At 44.5% G+C, this 21,916-nt stretch overlaps 1 protein-coding gene across 1 annotated transcript in view; it reads left to right on the forward strand.

Moving 5' to 3' along the window:
* The window catches only part of ptprga (protein tyrosine phosphatase receptor type Ga), a 271,602-nt gene that overhangs the window by 62,277 nt on the left and 187,409 nt on the right, over positions 1–21,916 (forward strand). The window contains exon 2 of the mRNA XM_029694392.1: positions 10,338–10,442. Within this exon, the coding sequence (XP_029550252.1) occupies positions 10,338–10,442 (105 nt within the window). The remainder of the gene's footprint in view (positions 1–10,337; positions 10,443–21,916) is intronic.

Here is a 21,916-nt window from a genome sequence, read left to right on the forward strand (position 1 = left end):
TCTCCGTAATGCCTCTGAAAATCGGACAGCGTGGTTAGATTTAGGAGATATATCTTTCAAATGGAGGAAAATAGTTGATTATTTGATTTTTTGAAATGATTACTCTTGCAGTTTTGAATTCCCCGCCATGGTCACATGACAATGAATCCCAATACCGGGATAAGATCGGGATAAGATCCTCAACAGGATAAAGTGTGCCTCTTCTTGTGTTTCCTCCTATAGTGTTTGTTGAAGTGTATGAACTACGGTTGCAAAGGGAGGGTATATTACTGGAAACTTTCAAAGTTTACCAGTAAACTACCAGAATTGTTGTATCTTTGAAAGCAAGTCTAAGAAGCGGTAGATCTGTTTTATGTGCGCTATTTCTCTGCTTCCTCTTCTTAAATTTTGTTTTTGTATCTTTTACTTTCAGTTATGTACACCAGCTTCAAACAGCTGAAAATGCAATACTTTTGGTTATGTAAAATATATTTCACTTCGATTTAGATGGTACACTAATTCTGTACACTATACTTGCTTGTTTTGTCACATAGCAACCAGGAAATGGCAGAGCAATTTCTGCATAGCACACTAAAGATGATTTTAAAATAAAAAATGTAATGACAAAGCTTTAAAACATGATCCTAAATACAAACCATCAACTTATTGAATACCATTGGTGTTGTCGTGTCTTTGGCTATGCCGGATTAAGTGATATGACATGCTAACTTATAAAATTATTTCTCTGTAATTAATATTACCTGATTAAGCTAATCATGTAAATGTAATTAACTAGAAAGTCGGGGCACCACAGAAGAACGTTTATAGAGCTGTTATCTTCTGAATAAACTCTTAAAATACTTAGTAATATTTTACATCGATAGCAGTCAATCTAATCTTATTTTCAATCTCATCATGAAAGTTATAAATTCTTGGTTATCTTCACGAACCCTGGCTAACAAGTTGAATCAGCAATACAAAATTGGGTTTAATTATTTATTTACTAAATACCTAACTAATCACACAGAATTACAAATACACAGAATTCATATGATGTCATACAGAAAGCGTCCTGGTGGACTGAGCCTGTATCATGGCTGGTTACACAAAGGAAGGGGGTTGGGCTTGAATGAAAGAGCGGGAAGATTTAGGAACACAGAAACAGCAGCTATGCTATCGTAAATACATTATCTTATGCATTCTAAATTACCGCCCATTTGGAAAAGGAAAATGCAATAAATATTTACTCTGAGCTGCGCTTCGGTAGATTGGTCGTAGATGCTGGCCGTGGTTGGCCAACAGATCTTCCTGTTGTGTAGTGGAAGAATGTCAATGGTGGTAAATTGGATACGTGGTGGTATCTTCGTCCGTCTGTTAGACTGGATCCGTCGTCCGTCCTTTCCTAGCCCACGTCGACAGCGGCCGCTGCTAACTCAACGGCTAGGAAGTATCACTTCTGTAGTGAATAAGCTCAAAGTTCATACCATTCGCCATCAAAGCTCACGCCGAGGTTGGCTTAGTTCTGTCCTTGATATGGTTTAGTTAACATGTCTGTCCTTATAACGTCGAGGCTGCAGACCTCTCGTACTGGAACCCAGAAATGTCTTTTCGTCAAAGACTTATATAGAGGAGAGGGGGAAAGGAGGGGTTTCATCGTTTATAACCCCATGTCTCTTCACAGGGTTGGCCACTGATCGGCAGGGCACTTTCCCTATGAAAACCCAATTCTCTCATTTGGAAGCTAAAATTACATTTAATCTCCTAACAAACAATTTCAGTATCAAACATTTCAATTGCATAACAATTCCATGTGACTCTGATAACTAGAGGGTGTATACTTTCTCCGGTACAGTTTATATCGTCCTGCCATCAATCATAATGTCTCAGATAACAATGAACTGACATACATACTCATTACGTTATCAAGCATATTTCCAACTGGTTTTATTAACAAAAGATGGTTCCTTTCCCTATTTGTTTGATGTTCCCAGACTCTCTATATTTAACACAGGCTATTCCAGTCCTTCAGTAGGGTCAGAGAGAGAGGGGAAGGGAGAAGGTATTTATGGGGGGGTCATAAACCTTACACACAGGCCAACGTCATGACAGTGTCTTTAAGAGTCTATTGATGCATCCGTGCGTCAACCAAAGTAACATAATACAAAAATCCGACAGTTTAAGATAGAGATATCTGTTTTTTGCATGGGCTGCGTCTCGATCCACCGCATCCGCCAATTTTGGCCTTCCACATCTGTAGTGGAAGGTGGCCGAGCTACAGTGGTGTTTGTCAGACCATGAGACGTCCCGAAAATAGTTATTCTAACAAAAACTAGTTATGACCACTCTATGGAAAGATGAGACTCTCACAAACACGATGGTGAAGGTAACCCATACAAATGAATACAGGACTGGTCTGAAGGTAACCCATACAAATGAATACAGGACTGGTCTGAAGGTAACCCATACAAATGAATACAGGACTGGTCTGAAGGTAACCCATACAAATGAATACAGGACTGGTCTGAAGGTAACCCATACAAATGAATACAGGACTGGTCTGAAGGTAACCCATACAAATGAATACAGGACTGGTCTGAAGGTAACCCATACAGACGAATGGAAGTATAGAGGTAGTATAGTGCCAACAAAAATAAGTGGTAAAATATGTGTCCAAAAAAACACAAGTATTCCCTGAGCATTCATATACAGTATCTTCTCGATATGGGACAGACAATTCAAAATCTAATTTCTTATAATTTATTTTTTTACTGCCTTTTTTTTACCATTTATGAATGTGTTATTCACTGCTTTTCTATTGGCTATAGCAGTAAAGGCCATTCAATTATATTTTACCCCGCCCTCAGCGGCTTAGACTTTGAGAGGTCATTATGAGGGTTTCAGCAAGCATGACAGATCCTTTATTTTTTATTAAATTGAGATTTTTTTGTCACTGGCCTACACACAATACCTCATAATGTAACAGGTAAATGCTTTTTTTTATGTATTTAAAATGAAAAAATAAATGTATTGGGTCAATAAGTATTCCCTTTGTTATGGCAGGACTAATTAAGTTCAGGAGTAAAAATTGTCTCAACAAGTCACATAATAAGTTGCATGGACTCACTCTGTGTGCAATAACAGTGTTTAACATGATTTTTGAATGAATACCTCATCTCTGTACCCCACACATACAATTATGTGTAAGGTCATTGAATACATTGAATATTCCTTTGAGAATGGTTAGTTATTATTACACTTTGAATGGTATATCAATACATTCAGTCACTACAGAGATAGAGGCATCCTTCATAACTCAGTTGCCAGAGAGGATGGAAACCACTCAGGGATTTCACCATGAGGCCAATGGTGACTTTAAAACAGTTACAGAGGATAATGGTTGTGATAGGAAAAAACTGAGGATGGATCAACAAGATTGTAGTTATTTCACAGTACTAACCCAAATAACAGAGTGAAAAGAAGGAAGCCTGTACAGAATAAGAAAATATTCCAAAACATGCATCCTGTTTGCAATGAGGCACTAAAGTTTTTCAGGATAAAAAGTTAAATAAAGGTTAAATAAAAAAATAAGCACAGGCAAAATACTACAGGATAACCTGCTTAAGTCTGCTTTCCACTAGAGATAAATTCACCTTTCAGCAGGACAATAACCTAAAACACAATGCCAAATCTACACTGGAGTTGATTACCAAGAAGACAGTGAATGTTTCTGAATGGCCGAGTTACCATTTTGACTTAAAAATCTAATTGAAAATCTATGGCAAAACCTGAAAATGGTTGTCTAGCAATGATCAACAACCAATTTGACAGAGCTTGAAGAATTTCGAAACTCATAGAAACTCATGGACAATATGGACACTGTATTTGTTGTCAATGTTTTGGCGTCAAAATAGTGGTAGTTGTGAAAAAAGTCAAAAGTTGGACGAGTTGCTGAGGTAATTGAAAATAATGCCATTGTTGATTAGATGCTTTTTTCATTAATTGGGCTATTTTCTCTTGAACCACATGATCTATCTACTAGAAACTCATGGACAATATGTACTCTATATTAATTATTTTAAGTTATTCAAGTATAAATGACCGTAGCCATAAATGTTATGTTAATAACCAAAATTACTGAAAATGTTGGTAACTTTGCAACCCTAGTATGAACAAAGAACTAAGGAAATATCTATAAGGGACTTACTCCTGTGTCGTGGTTTCAATGTGTTTAGTATCTGGATATAGACAGATGGCTGTGCCTACTGAAACATGAATGGGTTATGTCCTTCACAGTGGCAGAATGTGCCTTATTTTGTGATAGGGGCATAAAGGAACCCATGGCAGCCCCTGTGTTTATAATTGCAGAGGACAAAAGGTTGTGTTAACAGTAGCAGGACTGTCTGCCTTCACAGTGGAGGTGTCAGTGTTGGCTTTGTGTTTGGCTCAGCGACCATGTCCTCGGCAGACCGCTTATTAATTAGCATCAGTGTAAATGGAGCGACCATCCATCGTGCTCGCTGTCTCCTGTCTATAGCAGATCAATGCTGGGAGGAGAGGAGGGAGACGGGCGCTTGGAGCTGCCGCGCGTCTTCAAGTGGATTTTCCACGACACTAAAGACCCATTTGAGTAATGTCCCTCCGACACTCGCTCGTGTTGCCTTCCAGTGTTTCTGCTTCATGGACGATGCACTGGCTCTTTGGCTTTACAGCTCTCTCTCTCTCTCTCTCTCTACCCTTCTCTCTTTATCTCTCTCTTTCTCTATCTCTCTGTCTTTACCTCTTTTTCTCTCCCTCTCTTTCTGTCTCTCTCGCCTCTCTCTTTCTTGCTTCTCTTTCTCTATCCTTCTCTCTATCTCTCGCTTTCTCTCTTGCTCTTGCTCTCTCTCTTGCTATCTCTCTCTCTTTCTCTAATCACTCTCTCTCTACCCTTCTCTCTCTCTCTCTCTCTCTCTCTCTCTCTCTTTCTCTCTTTCTCCCTCTCTTTCTCACCTCTCTCTCTCGCTCATCTGTGTACTGCTCTCACTGCCTTTGGCTGAGACTGTGGTGGACTCACCCCATGCTGAGTTGTCTTTGCTCCGGGGACTGATTCCCTCTCATCTCTGCTGCTCTCCCTACCCAGTCTCAACTCCATACCCTAGGCCCAACCACAGCCCCTATCCTATAGACAAATGCCAAGAGCAAACTACCAGCCCCGATTCCTCGCACCCCCCATCCACAGCCCCAGCCCCATACCATCTTAATCCCTACCCCAGACACTGTGCCTGTCCCTCTGCCTGGGGATCTGGTCACCCACCAGAGAGTGCGTGGAGAACTATTACTATTACAGCCTTGCAAGGTTTATTTAACGTGACAGCTGTTACTCTCTGATCACCATGGTGCAAATGTTTTGGACTGCCAGTATGTGTGTGTATGTGTTTGTGAGAGAATAAGAGAGGGTGTGTTTTGTATTCATGTTAGTAGGTTTTAGTGTGTGTATGTGTGTGTTCGTGTGTGTTTGCCTGCCGCGGCTGTCCTTCAGCAGTAAAGAGGTATTGGAGAGAGATGTAAAGAATGCTAATGAAATGTACCACGGGAGAGAGGACTGCCCTGGCTGGCTCACACAGCGCTGTGTTTGTGTGTGTGTGTGTGTGTGTGTGTGTATGTGTGTGTGTGTGTGTGTGTGTGTGTGTGTGTGTGTGTGTGTGTGTGTGTGTGTGTGTGTGTGTGTGTGTGTGTGTGTGTGTGTGTGTGCGTTTCTGGACACCCCACGCTACCTCCTCGAACCACTGAGGAGAAAAAAGTGTATAAAAAAGCCAAGGTTAAGTACATGAACACAGGATTCGGCTCTGCATTTTAATTAAGTGAGAGCAAACAGGCAGCAATAGCTTCAGTGGCTGCCCCGCCGTGATGGATGGATGGATGGCAGGAACCAGTGTTCTCCATATCTCTTCTCAATAGGAACTTTTGTGTGACTCACTCTGTGTGGAAACAAAGACAGGGTCAGCCAAAGTTTCAGGATTTTTTAGCCTTACTGGCAGTATGTACAAGTTTGTGGTTGGCACGCACGTCTATTGTATTTGCTATGCAGATTTTGCATGGTGTGTTTGTGTCGTTGTGTTTACATTCTGTCCTTGCTGATCACCCCTTTCAAATATACAGTTGAAGTAGGAAGTTAATATACACTTAGGTTGGAGTCATTCAAATTTGTTTTTCAACCACTCCACAAATTTCTTGTTAACAAACTATAGTTTTTTCAACAATTGTTTACACAATTGTACACAAATGACAAAATTGTTTTCACTGTATCACAATTCCAGTGGGTCAGAAGTTACCATACACTAACTGTGCCTTTAAACAGCTTGGAAAATTCCAGAAAATGATGTCATGGCTTTAGAAGCTTCTGACAGGCTAATTGACACAATTAGCCAATTTGAGTCAATTGGAGGTGTACCTGTGGATGTATTTCAAGGCCTACCTTCAAACTCAGTGCCTCTTTGCATGACATCATGGGGAAATCAAAAGAAATCAACCAAGACAGAAAAAAAATTGTAGACTTCAACAAGTCTGGTTCATCCTTGGATGCAATTTCCAAACGCCTGAAGGTACCACGTTCATCTGTACAAACAATAGTACACAAGTATAAACACCATGGGACCACGCAGCCGTCCCGTGTGGCTCAGTTGGTAGAGCATGGTGTTTGCAACGCCAGGGTTGTGGGTTCGATTCCCACGGGGGACCAGTACGGAGAAAAAAAAAGTATGAAATGTATGCATTCACTACTGTAAGTCGCTCTGGATAAGAGCATCTGCTAAATGACTAAAATGTAAAATGTAAATAAAGCTCAGGAAGGAGATGCGTTCTGTCTCCTAGAGAAGAGCGTACTTTGGTGTGAAAAGTGCAAATCAATCCCAGAACAACAGCAAAGGACCTTGTGAAAATGCTGGAGGAAACAGGTACAAAAGTATCTATATCCACAGTGAAACGAGTCCTTTATTAACATAACCTGAAAGGCCGCTCGGCAAGGAAGAAGCCACTGCTCCAAAAAACTGTACTTTTTGGAGAAATGTCCTCTGGTCTGATGAAACTAAAATGGAACTGTTTGGCCATAATGACCATTGTTATGTTTGGGGGAAACAGGGGGAGGCTTGCAAGCCGAAGAACACCATCCCAACTGTGAAGCACGGGGGTGGCAGCATCATGTTGTGGGGGTGCTTTGCTGCAAGAGGGACTGGTGCACTTCACAAAATAGATGGCATCATGAGGGAGGAAAATTCTGTGGATATATTGAAGCAACATCTCGAAACATCAATCAGGAAGTTACAGCTTGGTCACAAGTGGGTCTTCCAAATGGACAATGACCCCCAAGCATACTTCCAAAGTTGTGGCAAAATGGCTTAAGGACAACAAAGTCAATGTATTGGAGTGGCCATCACAAATCCCTGACCTCAATCCAATAGAAAATGTGTGGGCAGAACTGAAAAAGCGTGTGCGAGCAATGAAGCCTACAAACCTGACTCAGTTACACCAGCTCTGTCAGGAGGAATGGGCCAAAATTCACTCAACTTATTGTGGGAAGCTTGTGGAAGGCTACCCGAAATGTTTGACCCAAGTTAAACAATTTAAAGGCAACGCTACCAAATACTAATTGAGTGTAGGTAAACTTCTGGCCCACTGGGAATGTGATGAAAGAAATAAAAGCTGAAATAAAACATTCTCTCTACTATTATTCTGACATTTCACATTCTTAAAATGAAGTGGTGATCCTAACTGACCTAAGACAGGGAATTTGTACTATAATTAAATGTCAGGAATTGTTAAAAATTGAGTTTAAATGTATTTGGCTAAGGTGTATGTAAACCTCCGACTTCAACTGTAGCTCTATATGAGTTCTCTATCCTAGTGAATCTGGAGGTTGACATTGCGTGCGCTATTGGTCTTGCCAAAAAGAGCCTATCACAACTTCATTCTCCTTGTGAAAGCACCAATGGCACCTTCATTCTCTATTTCCAGGACACTGCAGAACTGTCTACTGTATTGGGCTTTCTGTTAAAGCTGATGCCTGAAACGTGCAGAGGTTTTATAGTTCTACACTCGGAGCCTTATTAGATTCAATCTCCCATTATCATTATCATTACTGCAGAGTATGACAAAAATGTCAGCCCCCTATCTCTCTCTCATAAGAGCACATTCTTCTAATAGGAAAGGAGAAGTCTATTAGGTCAGAATTCATTTAGGCCAGGACAGCAGAATGGAACCTCTGGCAGCCGGATTAGATCATAGGAGACATCCCTAGCATTACCTCTACTGTTAAACAAGGACTTTCTCAAGTTAACACTATATGGCCTATGCAATGAATCTTAATAAGTTGCTGTTTTTTTAGACAGGGTTTTTCACATCACTAGTGCATGACTGCTGGTGGTGTGTGTGTCTGTGCGCCCGAGTGCACGTGCGTGTGTGTGGTTTGTGTGTGTCTGCTGCATTGCTGGCTGTGTTGATGTTGATCGTCTCTGACAGGGTCTAGGAGAGCAGGGAAGTGGTGACTTGTGGTAGATGAGATAGAGAGCAGTGGATAGGAGGGCAGGAGGTGGATGTGTTGAATGGTAATTGCAGTGTTCTCCTTAGGTGCTTTTTCCCATAGTTTGCTAAATGTATTACTCCTTAAGCAAATACAGTATTCCATGTGTTTTATTAAACCTTGTGAGCCATTGTGACTGTTTTTAACCTGGCACTACCAGTCGAAGGCTATTCCCTCCTCTGTCTTCCCTCCTTTCTCTTCCTCTGGAAACACAAAGAAGGACTCTGTTATTTTATCCCTGCTTCCTCTCTTCCTCCATTCCCCTCCTCCTGCTGAACAGTTGCCAGGCAGCAGGCTGCCCATCACAGTGACCCGGATACTGTCGTTAGGAGAGCGGGCTGGACTGTAAAAATGGTCCCGCCCCACAATGACCGGACCCTGCATAGCTCTGTCCACTTCTTTCCCTCTTTCTCCATCTATTTTTCTCCTCTCCTTCAACCCCAACGCTGCCATCTGTCTCTCTCTATACTTTTCCCCCATTATCGCCTCTTCTCCTCTCATCCCTAGTTTCCTCTCCCCTCCCCATGTTGTCATTGGCACTGATATTAATATAATTCTGCTGGAGTGGTGGAGGATAGTTTCACTGCAGCCCTGGGCCTCTGTGCTGGGCTTTGGCACTGTGAACTGACTGACTGCTTTAATGGACACCGGTGTAGACAGTGGCTTGCTGCTAAATGACTCACCGGCGTCCGAAGTGGTGCAGCCGTGGGAAGGAAGGAAATGAGCTAACACGGTATGTGTGTTAGAGAAAGCGAGTGAAGGTTCAGAGACAAAGGGAGAGAGGGACAGTGAATGACAGAAAGAGAGACAGGAAGAAGGATAGTGAGAAGATGGGTTTGGTGTGGATTGAGAGGTCAGGGTGGGGCTGTGCATGATTACATTTTCTGTTGGGAGAGTATTGGGAATAGACAATGTAATTCATAGAAAAGCCATAGACTGTCATTGACATTAACAGTCATGCTCAAGGTCACATCCCCAAGAATTAAAGAAGAGAAAAAACAAAGAGTCACCCATTGTTCATATCAAGCCCTTATGTACCCACAATACCCAGCGAGAAGCCTTTAAAATTCCATTATGCTTTGATTGTCATCTGTGGTGGCCCAGTGTCCATGGTGATGCAGTGAGTGCAGTGAGTAAGGAAGTAACCACACTGTGTTCTCTTACCTGTGACGCTCTCTCTGTCCTTATAGGCCGCAGGTGGCCATTTTACGTCAGATGAGATGTAGAATGGCAGTTACCCCCAGGTACTGCCAAAGCCCATTTGTGGCACAGCAAGGTGAGGGGGGAGGGGGCATGGGTGACTCTTAACCAAAACCCTGAGCAGCCAGCAGCTCACATCCCAGAGCCACAGTCACAATGGGCCTGGCGTGATCAGATCTGACAAAGGAAGGAGCACACACATGCACACACATAAACACACACACAGCCATCATCCTCTCTTCCTGTCTCATACAGTATCTCAGGCCCATCTCTATGATGGGGCGGTGGGTCAGAATAATCAAAGAGGCAACATCCTATCTCAGGCTGCTCTCTGCCTCAATGTTCAGAGACCCTCCTCTCTTTACCAATGAGCTGCACTCTGTATCTGTATTCACACCTATGTTTAAGGATGTTATTGTTGCTTTCGTGGTAGGATGTTTTGGTGAGTCATTGTAAGCACTGTTTGAGGTGCCGGTTGAGTAATTCAACTGTGTTCAAGTCACAGTCAGACCCTGTTTCTTAATGAGTGCATTTTTGTTCTACAACAGTAAGCGAGTGCAGTGCCATGTTGGTGACATCCTTGTCTTTTCTCTCCTCCACACAGCGCTGACAGGAGGGCAGCCTGGGGCCACGCAAGAGAGCCAAGATGGCCGAGTGCCTGGGACCAGACTCAGGAGAGCGGCTGAGGAGTCCTACTGGGCCTACTCAGGTGTGTGTGTGTGTGTGCGTGTGTGTGTGTGTGTGTGTGTGTGTGTGTGTGTGTGTGTGTGTGTGTGTGTGTGTGTGTGTGTGTGTGTGTGTGTGTGTGTGTGTGTGTGTGTGTGTGTGTGTAGCATGGTTATTACTCTCTCTCCTCTGTCTCCCCCCTCTCCCTCCCCTGCCCACTCTCCCCCTATCCTCCTGCTCTTTAGAGAAGAGGCCTCAGGGATTCTCTGGGCTTTTTATTTTTATGTTTCTGTGGAGAAAAAGTTACTTTTGTTGTCCCTCTGAGCGATATTTGGAGTGGAGGAACCTTCATCTTTTGCTGTGCAACCAAGCCTCAGGCAACAAATGATCTTTATTTGATTTATTTAAATATTTCTGTTTGTTTACTCTGATTGTAACCCATCGCCGCTGCATTAAAGCCAGGGGCTTGGGGCAAAGTGGATCTTGTGACAGATTCACTTAGCGAGCTGAGTATTAATGCTAAGATCTACTGATTATATGTTGTGTCATGGAACACTTATAATATTAAAGAGTTCTATAACACTGATGGAACTGTGGGTGTCATTTCAGCAAGAGGAAAACAGTACAGATTCTGTTGGACGATCACAGAGATGCCTCCATTTTGTAAGCTGGCTGGATTTCTGCTGGTGCTATAGACAGTGTTTTAGATGTGTGTGTGTGTGTGTGTGTGTGTGTGTGTGTGTGTGTGTGTGTGTGTGTGTGTGTGCACGTATGCATGTGCGCGTGAGAGTCAGCTGAGGATATGAAGTTATGCAGGGTTTATTTAAGGGGATATGAGGTTATGCATTGGGTTTTTAATAATCATCAGTCCCTCGGGGGCCTGGTCACCCACCGCAACTGCTCCTCTCCAGACCCCTTATACCTCGCAATATAACCAGCAACCACAAACCTGTCACTAAATAATACTGAACTGCATCTCTCTCTCTCTCTCTCTGTCTGTCTCTGTCTCTCTCTCTCTGTCTGTCTCTGTCTCTCCGTCTCTCTCTCTCTCTCTCTCTATCTCCTTCTTGCTCTCTCTCTCTCTCTCTTTCTCCTTCTTGCTCTCTCTCTCTCTCTCTCTCTCTCTCTCTGTCTCTCTCTCTCTCTCTCTCTCTCTGTCTGTCTCTGTCTCTCCGTCTCTCTCTCTCTCTCCATCTCCTTCTTGCTCTCTCTCTCTCTCTCTCCTCTCTCTCTTCTTATCGCTCTCTCCTTCTCTCTCTCTCTCTCTCTCTCTCTCTCTCTCTGTCTCTCTCTCTCTCTCTCTGTCTCTCTCTGTCTCTCTTGCTTTCTTTCTGGGCCTTAGGGACCTGCAGGAAAAGAGAGGCACACAGTATGTTGGGTTGTCCTTAAATATCGCCTGAGTTTGTACACAGCTCTAAGCTCTCCCCTCTCTCTGTGTGTTAATGCGTCATTCTCTCTGGCAGGCAGATGGGGCAGTCTGCTGTGCCTTAGTGAGGTAGCCATCCTGGAATCTGTCATCAGAACACCAATGGATCTGATTAGAGCTAGCTCATTTGGACATAGCTTTAGAACTCTGATGTGTCATCACAGGGGACTGCATTTACTGCTTACTGCTTTTAGTGCTTTTACGGTCTTCATAATTACAAGTGCTTTCCCATATATTTTAAGAGGCCTTTTTGTGAGGGTTTGACTGAAACACTGAGGCCAGATCAATAGGCCCTCCCTCACTCTGTCAACTCTGCCTTCTGCTCCAGACGCCGCTACAAACATTGAAGTTCATATTAAAGTTGATTTGATGGAAAGTTCCACTTTTCCACTTCAGAAAATCATTACCTCAAAGGCATTATAAATCGTCCTCCCTCCCCTCACCCCCAACTTGCTGGATATTAATTTTAAAGCCCTGGTGGCCTCAATACTTCTGGCATCAATGGGGAGACGTACCCTAATTTATGAGATAGAGAATTCACCACCTTGTCCTTTACATATCAGTCCTCGTAGCCTGTTTCATATTCACTGGCAGGCTTGAGTTGAGAGCTCTCAATGTTTTGTGTGCTGACTTGAAGAAAGGGAATGAAGATGGAAATTGATGATATGTTGTAATGTAGTTTAACTTTAGAGGACTAAGGGCTGTGACTTAAATAGACAGCTTATAAAGTTAGTCATTTCTGTGAGGATATTAAACAGAATGGTCTTTTCTAATCCTCTTCAGTATGCTGCTTACTTGGTATGCTTAATTCAACCTTCTATTCTTTAACTGTGACTTTACTTCTTAGGATTGTTTGTACACGTATAGTTTTTCTTTGTGTATTTCTGAGGAAATGTAAATATGTGTTTGAATAGATTCTCTATGTATTTTCAGTTTGCTGTAGTAGGGGACAATGAAAAGCTTAATTGGATCTACCTTGACTCTGCAGTGCTCACCTTTTCCTAAAATGCACTTCAGGGTGTTTCCTAATGGCTTAATATGTATATTATTTACTGAATGGGCTCTTCAGACAGGGTCCTTCGTGCAAGGTGTGGGTTGTGGGTCATTCGTGCAAGGGTTGGGTTGTGTATTATCCAACACCTTTCAGTGATTGCCTCTGCACTCAGTGGATGTAATTCAAGATTTATCAGAGTTATCACAACGGGTGGGTTTCTGGTTGTCATGCCAACCTTTACAAAATGGCCTGCCATAGCAGTCCTTGTCTTATACAATGATCTGCAGTGAAGATGGAGAAATTATTAGTATTATTTTCAAACATCTTTTGTGGATAGTGGATAGTGTTTTTTTTTATACAGGTGGTCACTAGTCACTGATAACTCTCTCCTCCAGCTCTGATGTGTCATTATTTATTCAAAAGAAAATTAAATATAGGGAGAGGGAGATCTAGAGAGGGAGATCTAGAGAGGGAGATCTAGAGAGGGAGAGAGAGAGGGAGAGAGAGAGGGAGAGAGATCTAGAGAGGGAGATCTAGAGAGGGAGAGAGAGAGAGAGAGAGACCTAGAGGGAGATCTAGAGAGAGAGAGAGAGAGAGAGATGGGGAAAGGCATAGAGGGAGAGAGAGAGAGTCATGCTCAACATGAGCTCCTGATATATTTAATATTTTTTTGTTTTTTAGAATGAGATAAACACTCTAATCGAAAAAGAATTCCAGACAAGAAGTGATGAACAACAACTCTATTCATTCAGAATAGAAAAAAAGTAACTTTGCGCCTCAAGAAGTTTTGACTCTAGCTAGCTAGCTACACAACAAAGACCTAGCCTGCAGACTAACAAGCAGACTAACAAGCAGACTAACAAACAGTTAATACAACTACATCAAACGACCAAACTGAGTGAGTAAACCTAAAAGGAGCACGGACTAACTTTAAACATATCTTCTGTTTTTTTGTGTGAAGATTTGTCACTCCTTTTGCTGGTTTTTAAACTAAATTAGAGTTAGCTAACAACAGCAGCAGACAAACAAATCGGTTGCTATGGCAACAGGGCAGCAGAATAGAGCAGCAGCAGCAGCAGTAGCAGAGCCCACGGGCACCATGTCCCCACTCCCCCTCAGCGCTGAATCCATTCTCTAACCTCCAGAGGCCAAAAATGACACAACGAGGAAAGCTTTTAAACAGAAACTACTAAAGGGGAGGCCAGAAACCCTTTTTGCAGACCTCTACAAAACGGTGATGTGAGTAATCTCATCGTTCTCACTGACCAGCCAAATGCATGGCGCTCAGCAGTCTGCTCTCACTACCCATCCATAAAGAAAGAGGGGATCTGTAATGGGTGGAAGCTGAAAATCAAAGAGACAGACAACCCTGACAGCACCATGATAACAATCAACCTCTACAAGACTGGACTGTCATGGTGCAAGGTAACATTAGGCTGTTTGAAACAGACTGGGACTGTCATGGTGCAAGGTAACATTAGGCTGTATGAAACAGACTGGGACTGTCATGGTGCCAGGTAACATTAGGCTGTTTGAAACAGACTGGGACTGTCATGGTGCAAGGTAACATTAGGCTGTATGAAACAGACTGGGACTGTCATGGTGCCAGGTAACATTAGGCTGTTTGAAACAGACTGTGACTGTCATGGTGCCAGGTAACATTAGGCTGTATGAAACAGACTGGGACTGTCATGGTGCCAGGTAACATTAGGCTGTATGAAACAGACTGGGACTGTCATGGTGCCAGGTAACATTAGGCTATTTGAAACAGACTGGGACTGTCATGGTGCCAGGTAACATTAGGCTGTTTGAAACAGACTGGGACTGTCATGGTGCCAGGTCACATTAGGCTGTATGAAACAGACTGGGACTGTCATGGTGCAAGGTAACATTAGGCTGTTTGAAACAGACTGGGACTGTCATGGTGCCAGGTAACATTAGGCTGTATGAAACAGACTGGGACTGTCATGGTGCCAGGTAACATCAGGCTGTTTGAAACAGACTGGGACTGTCATGGTGCCAGGTAACATTAGGCTGTATGAAACAGACTGGGACTGTCATGGTGCCAGGTAACATTAGGCTGTTTGAAACAGACTGGGACTGTCATGGTGCCAGGTAACATTAGGCTGTTTGAAACAGACTGGGACTGTCATGGTGCCAGGTAACATCAGGCTGTTTGAAACAGACTGGGACTGTCATGGTGCAAGGTAACATTAGGCTGTTTGAAACAGACTGGGACTGTCATGGTGCCAGGTAACATTAGGCTGTTTGAAACAGACTGGGACTGTCATGGTGCCAGGTAACATTAGGCTGTTTGAAACAGACTGGGACTGTCATGGTGCCAGGTAACATTAGGCTGTTTGAAACAGACTGGGACTGTCATGGTGCCAGGTAACATTAGGCTGTTTGAAACAGACTGGGACTGTCATGGTGCCAGGTAACATTAGGCTGTATGAAACAGACTGGGACTGTCATGGTGCCAGGTAACATTAGGCTGTTTGAAACAGACTGGGACTGTCATGGTGCCAGGTAACATTAGGCTGTATGAAACAGACTGGGACTGTCATGGTGCCAGGTAACATTAGGCTGTATGAAACAGACTGGGACTGTCATGGTGCCAGGTAACATCAGGCTGTTTGAAACAGACTGGGACTGTCATGGTGCCAGGTAACATTAGGCTGTATGAAACAGACTGGGACTGTCATGGTGCCAGGTAACATTAGGCTGTATGAAACAGACTGGGACTGTCATGGTGCAAGGTAACATTAGGCTGTTTGAAACAGACTGGGACTGTCATGGTGCCAGGTAACATTAGGCTGTTTGAAACAGACTGGGACTGTCATGGTGCCAAGTTACATTAGGCTGTTTGAAACAGACTGGGACTGTCATGGTGCCAGGTATCATTAGGCTGTTTGAAACAGACTGGGACTGTCATGGTGCCAGGTAACATTAGGCTGTTTGAAACAGACTGGGACTGTCATGGTGCCAGGTAACATTAGGCTGTTTGAAACAGACTGGGACTGTCATGGTGCAAGGTAACATTAGGCTGTTTGAAACAGACTTTTAGACCATTAAGGAGAGAGCGGAGAGAGAGAAGGACACCACCAGTGACACGCCCTCCCACAAGACAAACTCCACCAGCACCACCCTATATATGGGTAATTGTTTGGTGTAGTGTTGTGGGAGATTGTTTCTTGTTTTGCCTGTGTGAGCCTGACAAGACTGTTTTGTTGTTCGTGCGTTCTTCGTTTTGGGAATGATACCGGGGTACACGACTGGCGAGGAAACCGGAGAGGCAGCCCCAATAATTTTTTTGGGGGGGGCACACGGACAGATCGGCGGAGCCGAGGATGGAACCAGAGCTAGTCGGGGTAAAATTGGTGGTGAGAGAAACAGAGACTATAAAGGAGTATAGAGGAGAAAGGGATGAGAGAGCTACTGTGTTGGTGTATTAGGCACGACATTCGCCCTACAGAGGAGTTCCTAATGATATCACCTGAGTTAACGTTTTATACTAGTCCTGAGGTGCGTGCTAGCTGTCTGGTGAAGATAGTACCAGCACCACGCACCAGGCCTCCAGTTCGTCAGCCCAGTCCAACTCGTCCTGTTCCCGCTCCCCGCACTAGCCCCTGGCACGTCCAGTACCAGCACCACGCACCTGGCTTCCAGCGTGTCAGCCCAGTCCGGTATGTCCTGTTCCTGCTCCCCGCACTAGCCCTGAGGTGCGTGTTCCCAGGCTGATACCTCCAGTACCAGCACCACGCATCAGGCTTCCAGCGCGTCAGCCCAGTCCGGTACGTCCTGTTCCTGCTCCCCGCACTAGCCCTGAGGTGCGTGTTCCCAGGCTGATACCTCCAGTACCAGCACCACGCATCAGGCTTCTAGTGCGTCAACCCAGTCCGACTCGGCCTGTTCCCGCTCCGTGGACTAGCCCTGAGATGCGTGTCCCCAGACTGGCACATCCAGTACCAGTACCACGCATCAGGCTTCCAGTGCGTCAGCCCAGCCTCGAGAGTTCGGCAATAGTGTGCAGTCCAGAGTATCCGGCAACAGTGTGCAGTCCAGAGTATCCGGCAACAGTGTGCAGTCCAGAGTATCCGGCAGCGGTGTGCAGTCCAGAGTATCCGGCAACAGTGTGCAGTCCAGAGTATCCGGCAACAGTGTGCAGTCCAAAGTATCCGGCACCAGTGTGCAGTCCAGAGTATCCGGAACCAGTGTGCAGTCCAGAGTATCCGGCAACAGTGTCTAGTCCGGAACCGAGGGAGACTGCCTGTGATCCGGAACCAAGGGAGTCTGCCTGCAACCCGGAACTGAGGGAGTCTGCCTGCGACCCGGAACCGAGGGAGTCTGCCTGCGACCCGGAACCGAGGGGGTCTGCCTGTGACCCGGAACCAAAGGGATCTGCCTGTGACCCGGAACCGAGGGGGTTTGCCTGTGACCCGGAACCGAGGGGGTCGGCCTGCGACCCGGAACCGAGGGAATCTACCTGTGACCCAGAACCGAAGGGGTCTGCCTGCGACCCTGAACCGAAGGGGTCTGACTGTGACCCGGAACCGAGGGGTCTGCCTGTGACCCGGAACCGAAGGGGTCTGCCTGTGACCCAGAACCGAAGGGGTCTGCCTGTGACCCGGAACCGAAGGGGTCTGCCTGTGACCCGGAACCGGGTGAGTCTGCCTATGACCTGGAACCAAGGGAGTCTATCAGCAACCCGGAACTGAGTAAGTCTATTGACGATCCGGAACTAATTATGAGTAACTGTGTTTCAAATGAGTCTTCCTACAGTGTGGAACGGAAGAGGTCTGCCTACGATCCGGAACGAGGGGAGTCTGCCTACGGCCCGAAACTGATCAAGTCTGTCTGCATTCTGGAGGACAGTAGGCCGGAGCCAGCACCACCTCCTGTATAGGTGGGTTGGGGAGGGGGGGTGTAGCACTAGTGTCGTCGGTGACGACAGCCACCCTCCCTTCCCTCCCTTTAGTTTAGGGGGAATTTTTGTTGTTGTTGTTTTTTTGTTTTTTTTATGTATGAGGTGCATCCGGGGTCTGCACCGGGGGGGGGGGGGGGGGGGGGGGGGGGGTACTGTCACATCCTGACCAGTATAAGGGTTATTTGTTATTGTAGTTTGGTCAGGACGTGGCAGAGGGTATTTTGTTTATGTGGTTCGGGGTGGGGATTTTTGTAGTAGGGTGTTTGATTTATTATTTCCGGGTTTTGGTCTATGTTCTATGTTTTGTATTTCTATGTTCTTTCTGGTTTGTGGTATTTCTATGTGTAGGTTAATGGGGGGTTGGACTCTCAATTGGAGGCAGATGCTTTCTCGTTGCCTCTGATTGAGAGTCCTATATATGGGTAATTGTTTGGTGTAGTGTTGTGGGAGATTGTTTCTTGTTTTGCCTGTGTGAGCCTGACAAGACTGTTTTGTTGTTCGTGCGTTCTTCGTTTTGTTGTTTTTTGGTGTTCTCTTTATTTAAAATAAATGATAAGATGAGCATCCACATTCCTGCTGCGTTTTGGTCCTCCATTCCCGACGACAGCCGTTACACCTGGGCTCTGACCATTAACCTAAAAAAAACAAATATAATGATATTCTAAAAAAGGTCCGGAAATCAGGATAACAAATATAAATTCTATTTGGACACAGTTCTATTAGAACACACCAAAAACGACACATATCTAGGACTAAATATCAGCAACACAGGTAGCTTTCACATGGCTGTGAATGAGCGGAGAGACAAAGCAAGAAGAGCATTCTATGCCATTAAAAGGAACATTAAAATCAAAATTCCAATTAGAATCTAGCTGTAACGGCCGTCGTCAGAAAGAGACCAAGGTGCAGCGGAGGATGTGTTCATCATTAGGAATTTTAATAAATGAAAGAACACTACAAACGAAACACGAAAAGAAACGACAGCCAAACAGTCCTGTCAGGATTAACTCTACACAGAAAACAGTCACCCACAAACCCCAAAGGAAAAACAGGCTGCCTATGTATGACTCCCAATCAGCAACAACGAACTACAGCTGTTCCTGATTGAGAGCCACACACGGCCAACCAAAGAAACAAACCAACATAGAAAACTAAACATAGAACACCCACCCATGTAACACCCTGGCCTAACCAAAATAGAGAACTAAAAACCCCTCTCTATGGCCAGGGCGTTACAGTACCCCCCCCCCAAAGGTGCGGACTCCGGCCACAAAACCTGACAGTAAAGGGGAGGGTCCGGGTGGGCCTTCCTACGGCGGCGGCTCTGGTGTGGGCCGTGGACCCCGCTCCAACCTCGGCTTAGCCCACTTAGGTGGCGCCCCTGGCTGCGCCGGAGGACTGGCGGGCGACCCTGGCTGCGCCCGGCTTCTCTAGCTGCGCCCGGCTGGTGGGCGTCTCTGGCTGCGCCCGGCTGGCGGGCGTCTCTGGCTGCGCCCGGCTGGCGTCTCTGTAAGCACAGTCTGGCTATAGAGACCGGTCATCACAGACAAACCTGGCTGCCCAGAGAAGACAGGCTGTGCTCACTTTGCTCCAGGGGAGAGGTAGAGACAGAGCTTAATTCCCATTACACTGTGACAAATACTCAGACCTAAGAGAATATTTATTTCCCAAAATTATAATTCAATACAAAGAATTTGAAACTATAAAAGATGAGGAAAAAATCAAATATTTATTGGGTGAAAAGCCGCAGTTTTGGCAGCCAAATATGTGTCCTCCTGCCACAACCTGAGGGACAGCCAGTGAAAAGTACAATGTAATGTCGATAATATTTCCTGTTTTGTTTTGTCTTTCATACCATGTCTTTTCAGTCGTGTTGACACTGGTCTACTACCATTGCTTTAATGTATTGTTGTTCTCATTAATATTGTTGTTGTTAATGGTAATCCCATGTCCACTACTACTATTGCTGTTGGTCCCACCATTTATTTATAAATATATATATATATATATGTATATATATGTATATTTTATATATATACAGTGAGGGGAAAAAGTGTTTCATCCCCTGATGATTTTGTATGTTTGCCCACTGACAAAGAAATGATCAGTCTATCATTTTAATGGTAGGTTTATTTGAACATTGAGAGACAGAATAACAACAAAAAAATCCATAAAAACGCGTGTCAAAAATGCTATAAATTGATTTGCATTTTAATGAGGGAAATAAGTATTTGACCCCTCTGCAAAACATGACTTAGTACTTGGTGGCAAAACCCTTGTTGGCAATCACAGAGGTCAGACGTTTCTTGTAGTTGGCCACCGGGTTTGCACACATCTCAGGAGGGATTTTGTCCCACTCCTCTTTGCAGATCTTCTCCAAGTCATTAAGGTTTCGAGGCTGACGTTTGGCAACTCGAACCTTTACAGATTTTCTATGGGATTAAGGTCTGGAGACTGGCTAGGCCACTCGAGGACCTTAATGTGCTTCTTCTTGAGCCACTCCTTTGTTGCCTTGGCCGTGTGTTTTGGGTCATTGTCATGCTGGAATACCCATCCACGACCCATTTTCAATGCCCTGGCTGAGGGAAGGAGGTTCTCACCCAAGATTTGACGATACATGGCCCCGTCCATTGTCCCTTTGATGCGGTGAAGTTGTCTTGTCCACTTAGCAGAAAAACACCCCCAAAGCATAATGTTTCCACCTCCATGTTTGACGGTGGGGATGGTACTCTTGGGGTCATAGGCAGCTTTCCTCCTCCTCCAAACACGGCGAGTTGAGTTGATGCCAAAGAGCTCCATTTTGGTCTCATCTGACCACAACAGTTTCACCCAGTTGTCCTCTGAATCATTAAGAGTGTGCTCCCTTTAAGAGTGTGCTCCTAATCTCAGCTCGTTACCTGTATAAAAGACACCTGGGAGCCAGAAATCTTTCTGATTGAGAGGGGGTCAAATACTTATTTCCCTCATTAAAATGCAAATCAATTTATAACATTTTTGACATTTTTCTGGATTTTTTTGTTGTTATCGTGTCTCTCACTGTTCAAATAAACCTATCATTAAAATTAAAGACTGATCATTTCTTTGTCAGTGGGCAAACGTACAAAATCAGCAGGGGATCAAATACTTTTTTCCCTCACTGTATATATATATATTGTATATATATTTATTTGTCTATATGTATACTTTGACAATGTAAGTAATAATGAACTTGCCATGACAATTGAATTGAATTGAAATTGAAATTGAGAGAGAATAAATTAAGGGACAGTGTCAGAGACCAATCTACCTGCACATGTCCTCTGTGCCAATGTTATTGTTGTTGTTCATTGTATGGTTATTTTGACCCTTGATTAGTGTTCTTACTGTTGTCCCGTTGACAATATTAATTATAGTTATTTTAAGAGAGAGAGAGAGAGAGAGAGAGAGAGATGGGGATAGGCAGAGAGAGAGAGATAGCGAGAGAGAGAGAGAGAGACTAAGAGAGGGAAATATAGGGAGAGGGAGATCTAGATAGAGAGAGAGAGAGATGGGGAAAGAGAGAGAGAGAGAGAGAGTGAGAGAGAGGGAAATATAGGGAGAGGGAGATCTAGACAGAGAGAGAGAGATGGGGAAAGAGAGAGAGAGAGAGAGAGAGAGATGGGGAAAGACAGAGAGAGAGAGATAGCGAGAGAGAGAGAGAGAGAGAGAGAGAGAGAGAGGAGAGAGAGGAAGTATAGGAGAGAATCTAGAAGCGAGAGAGAGAGAGAGAGATGGGGAAAGGCGGAGAGAGAGAGAGAGAGAGAGAGAGAGAGAGAGAGAGATGGGGAAAGGTGGAGAGAAGGTTGGAGAGAGAGGCCAAAGAGAGAGAGGAGGAGAGGGAGAGGTGTGAGTTAGATGCGCCTCACGCAGATAAAGCATGTAGGTCAGATTGAAAGGTGGTGTGTTCCTGGCGATGAGATCACTACCATCACCATTTGGGGTGGCAGGTAGCCTAGTGGTTAGAGCATTGGGCCAGTAACCGAAAGGTTGCTGGATTGAATCCCCGAGCTGACAAGGTAAAAATACTGTCATTCTGCCCCTGAACAAGACAGTTAACCCACTGTTCCCCGGTAGGCTGTCATTGTAAATAAGAATTTGTTCTTCACTGACTTGCCTCGTTAAATAAAAAATAAAAATCACTGCTGCAGCTGC

This window comes from Salmo trutta, chromosome 16 (genome assembly GCF_901001165.1).
Source record: "Salmo trutta chromosome 16, fSalTru1.1, whole genome shotgun sequence".
Taxonomy (NCBI): Eukaryota; Metazoa; Chordata; class Actinopteri; order Salmoniformes; family Salmonidae; genus Salmo; species Salmo trutta.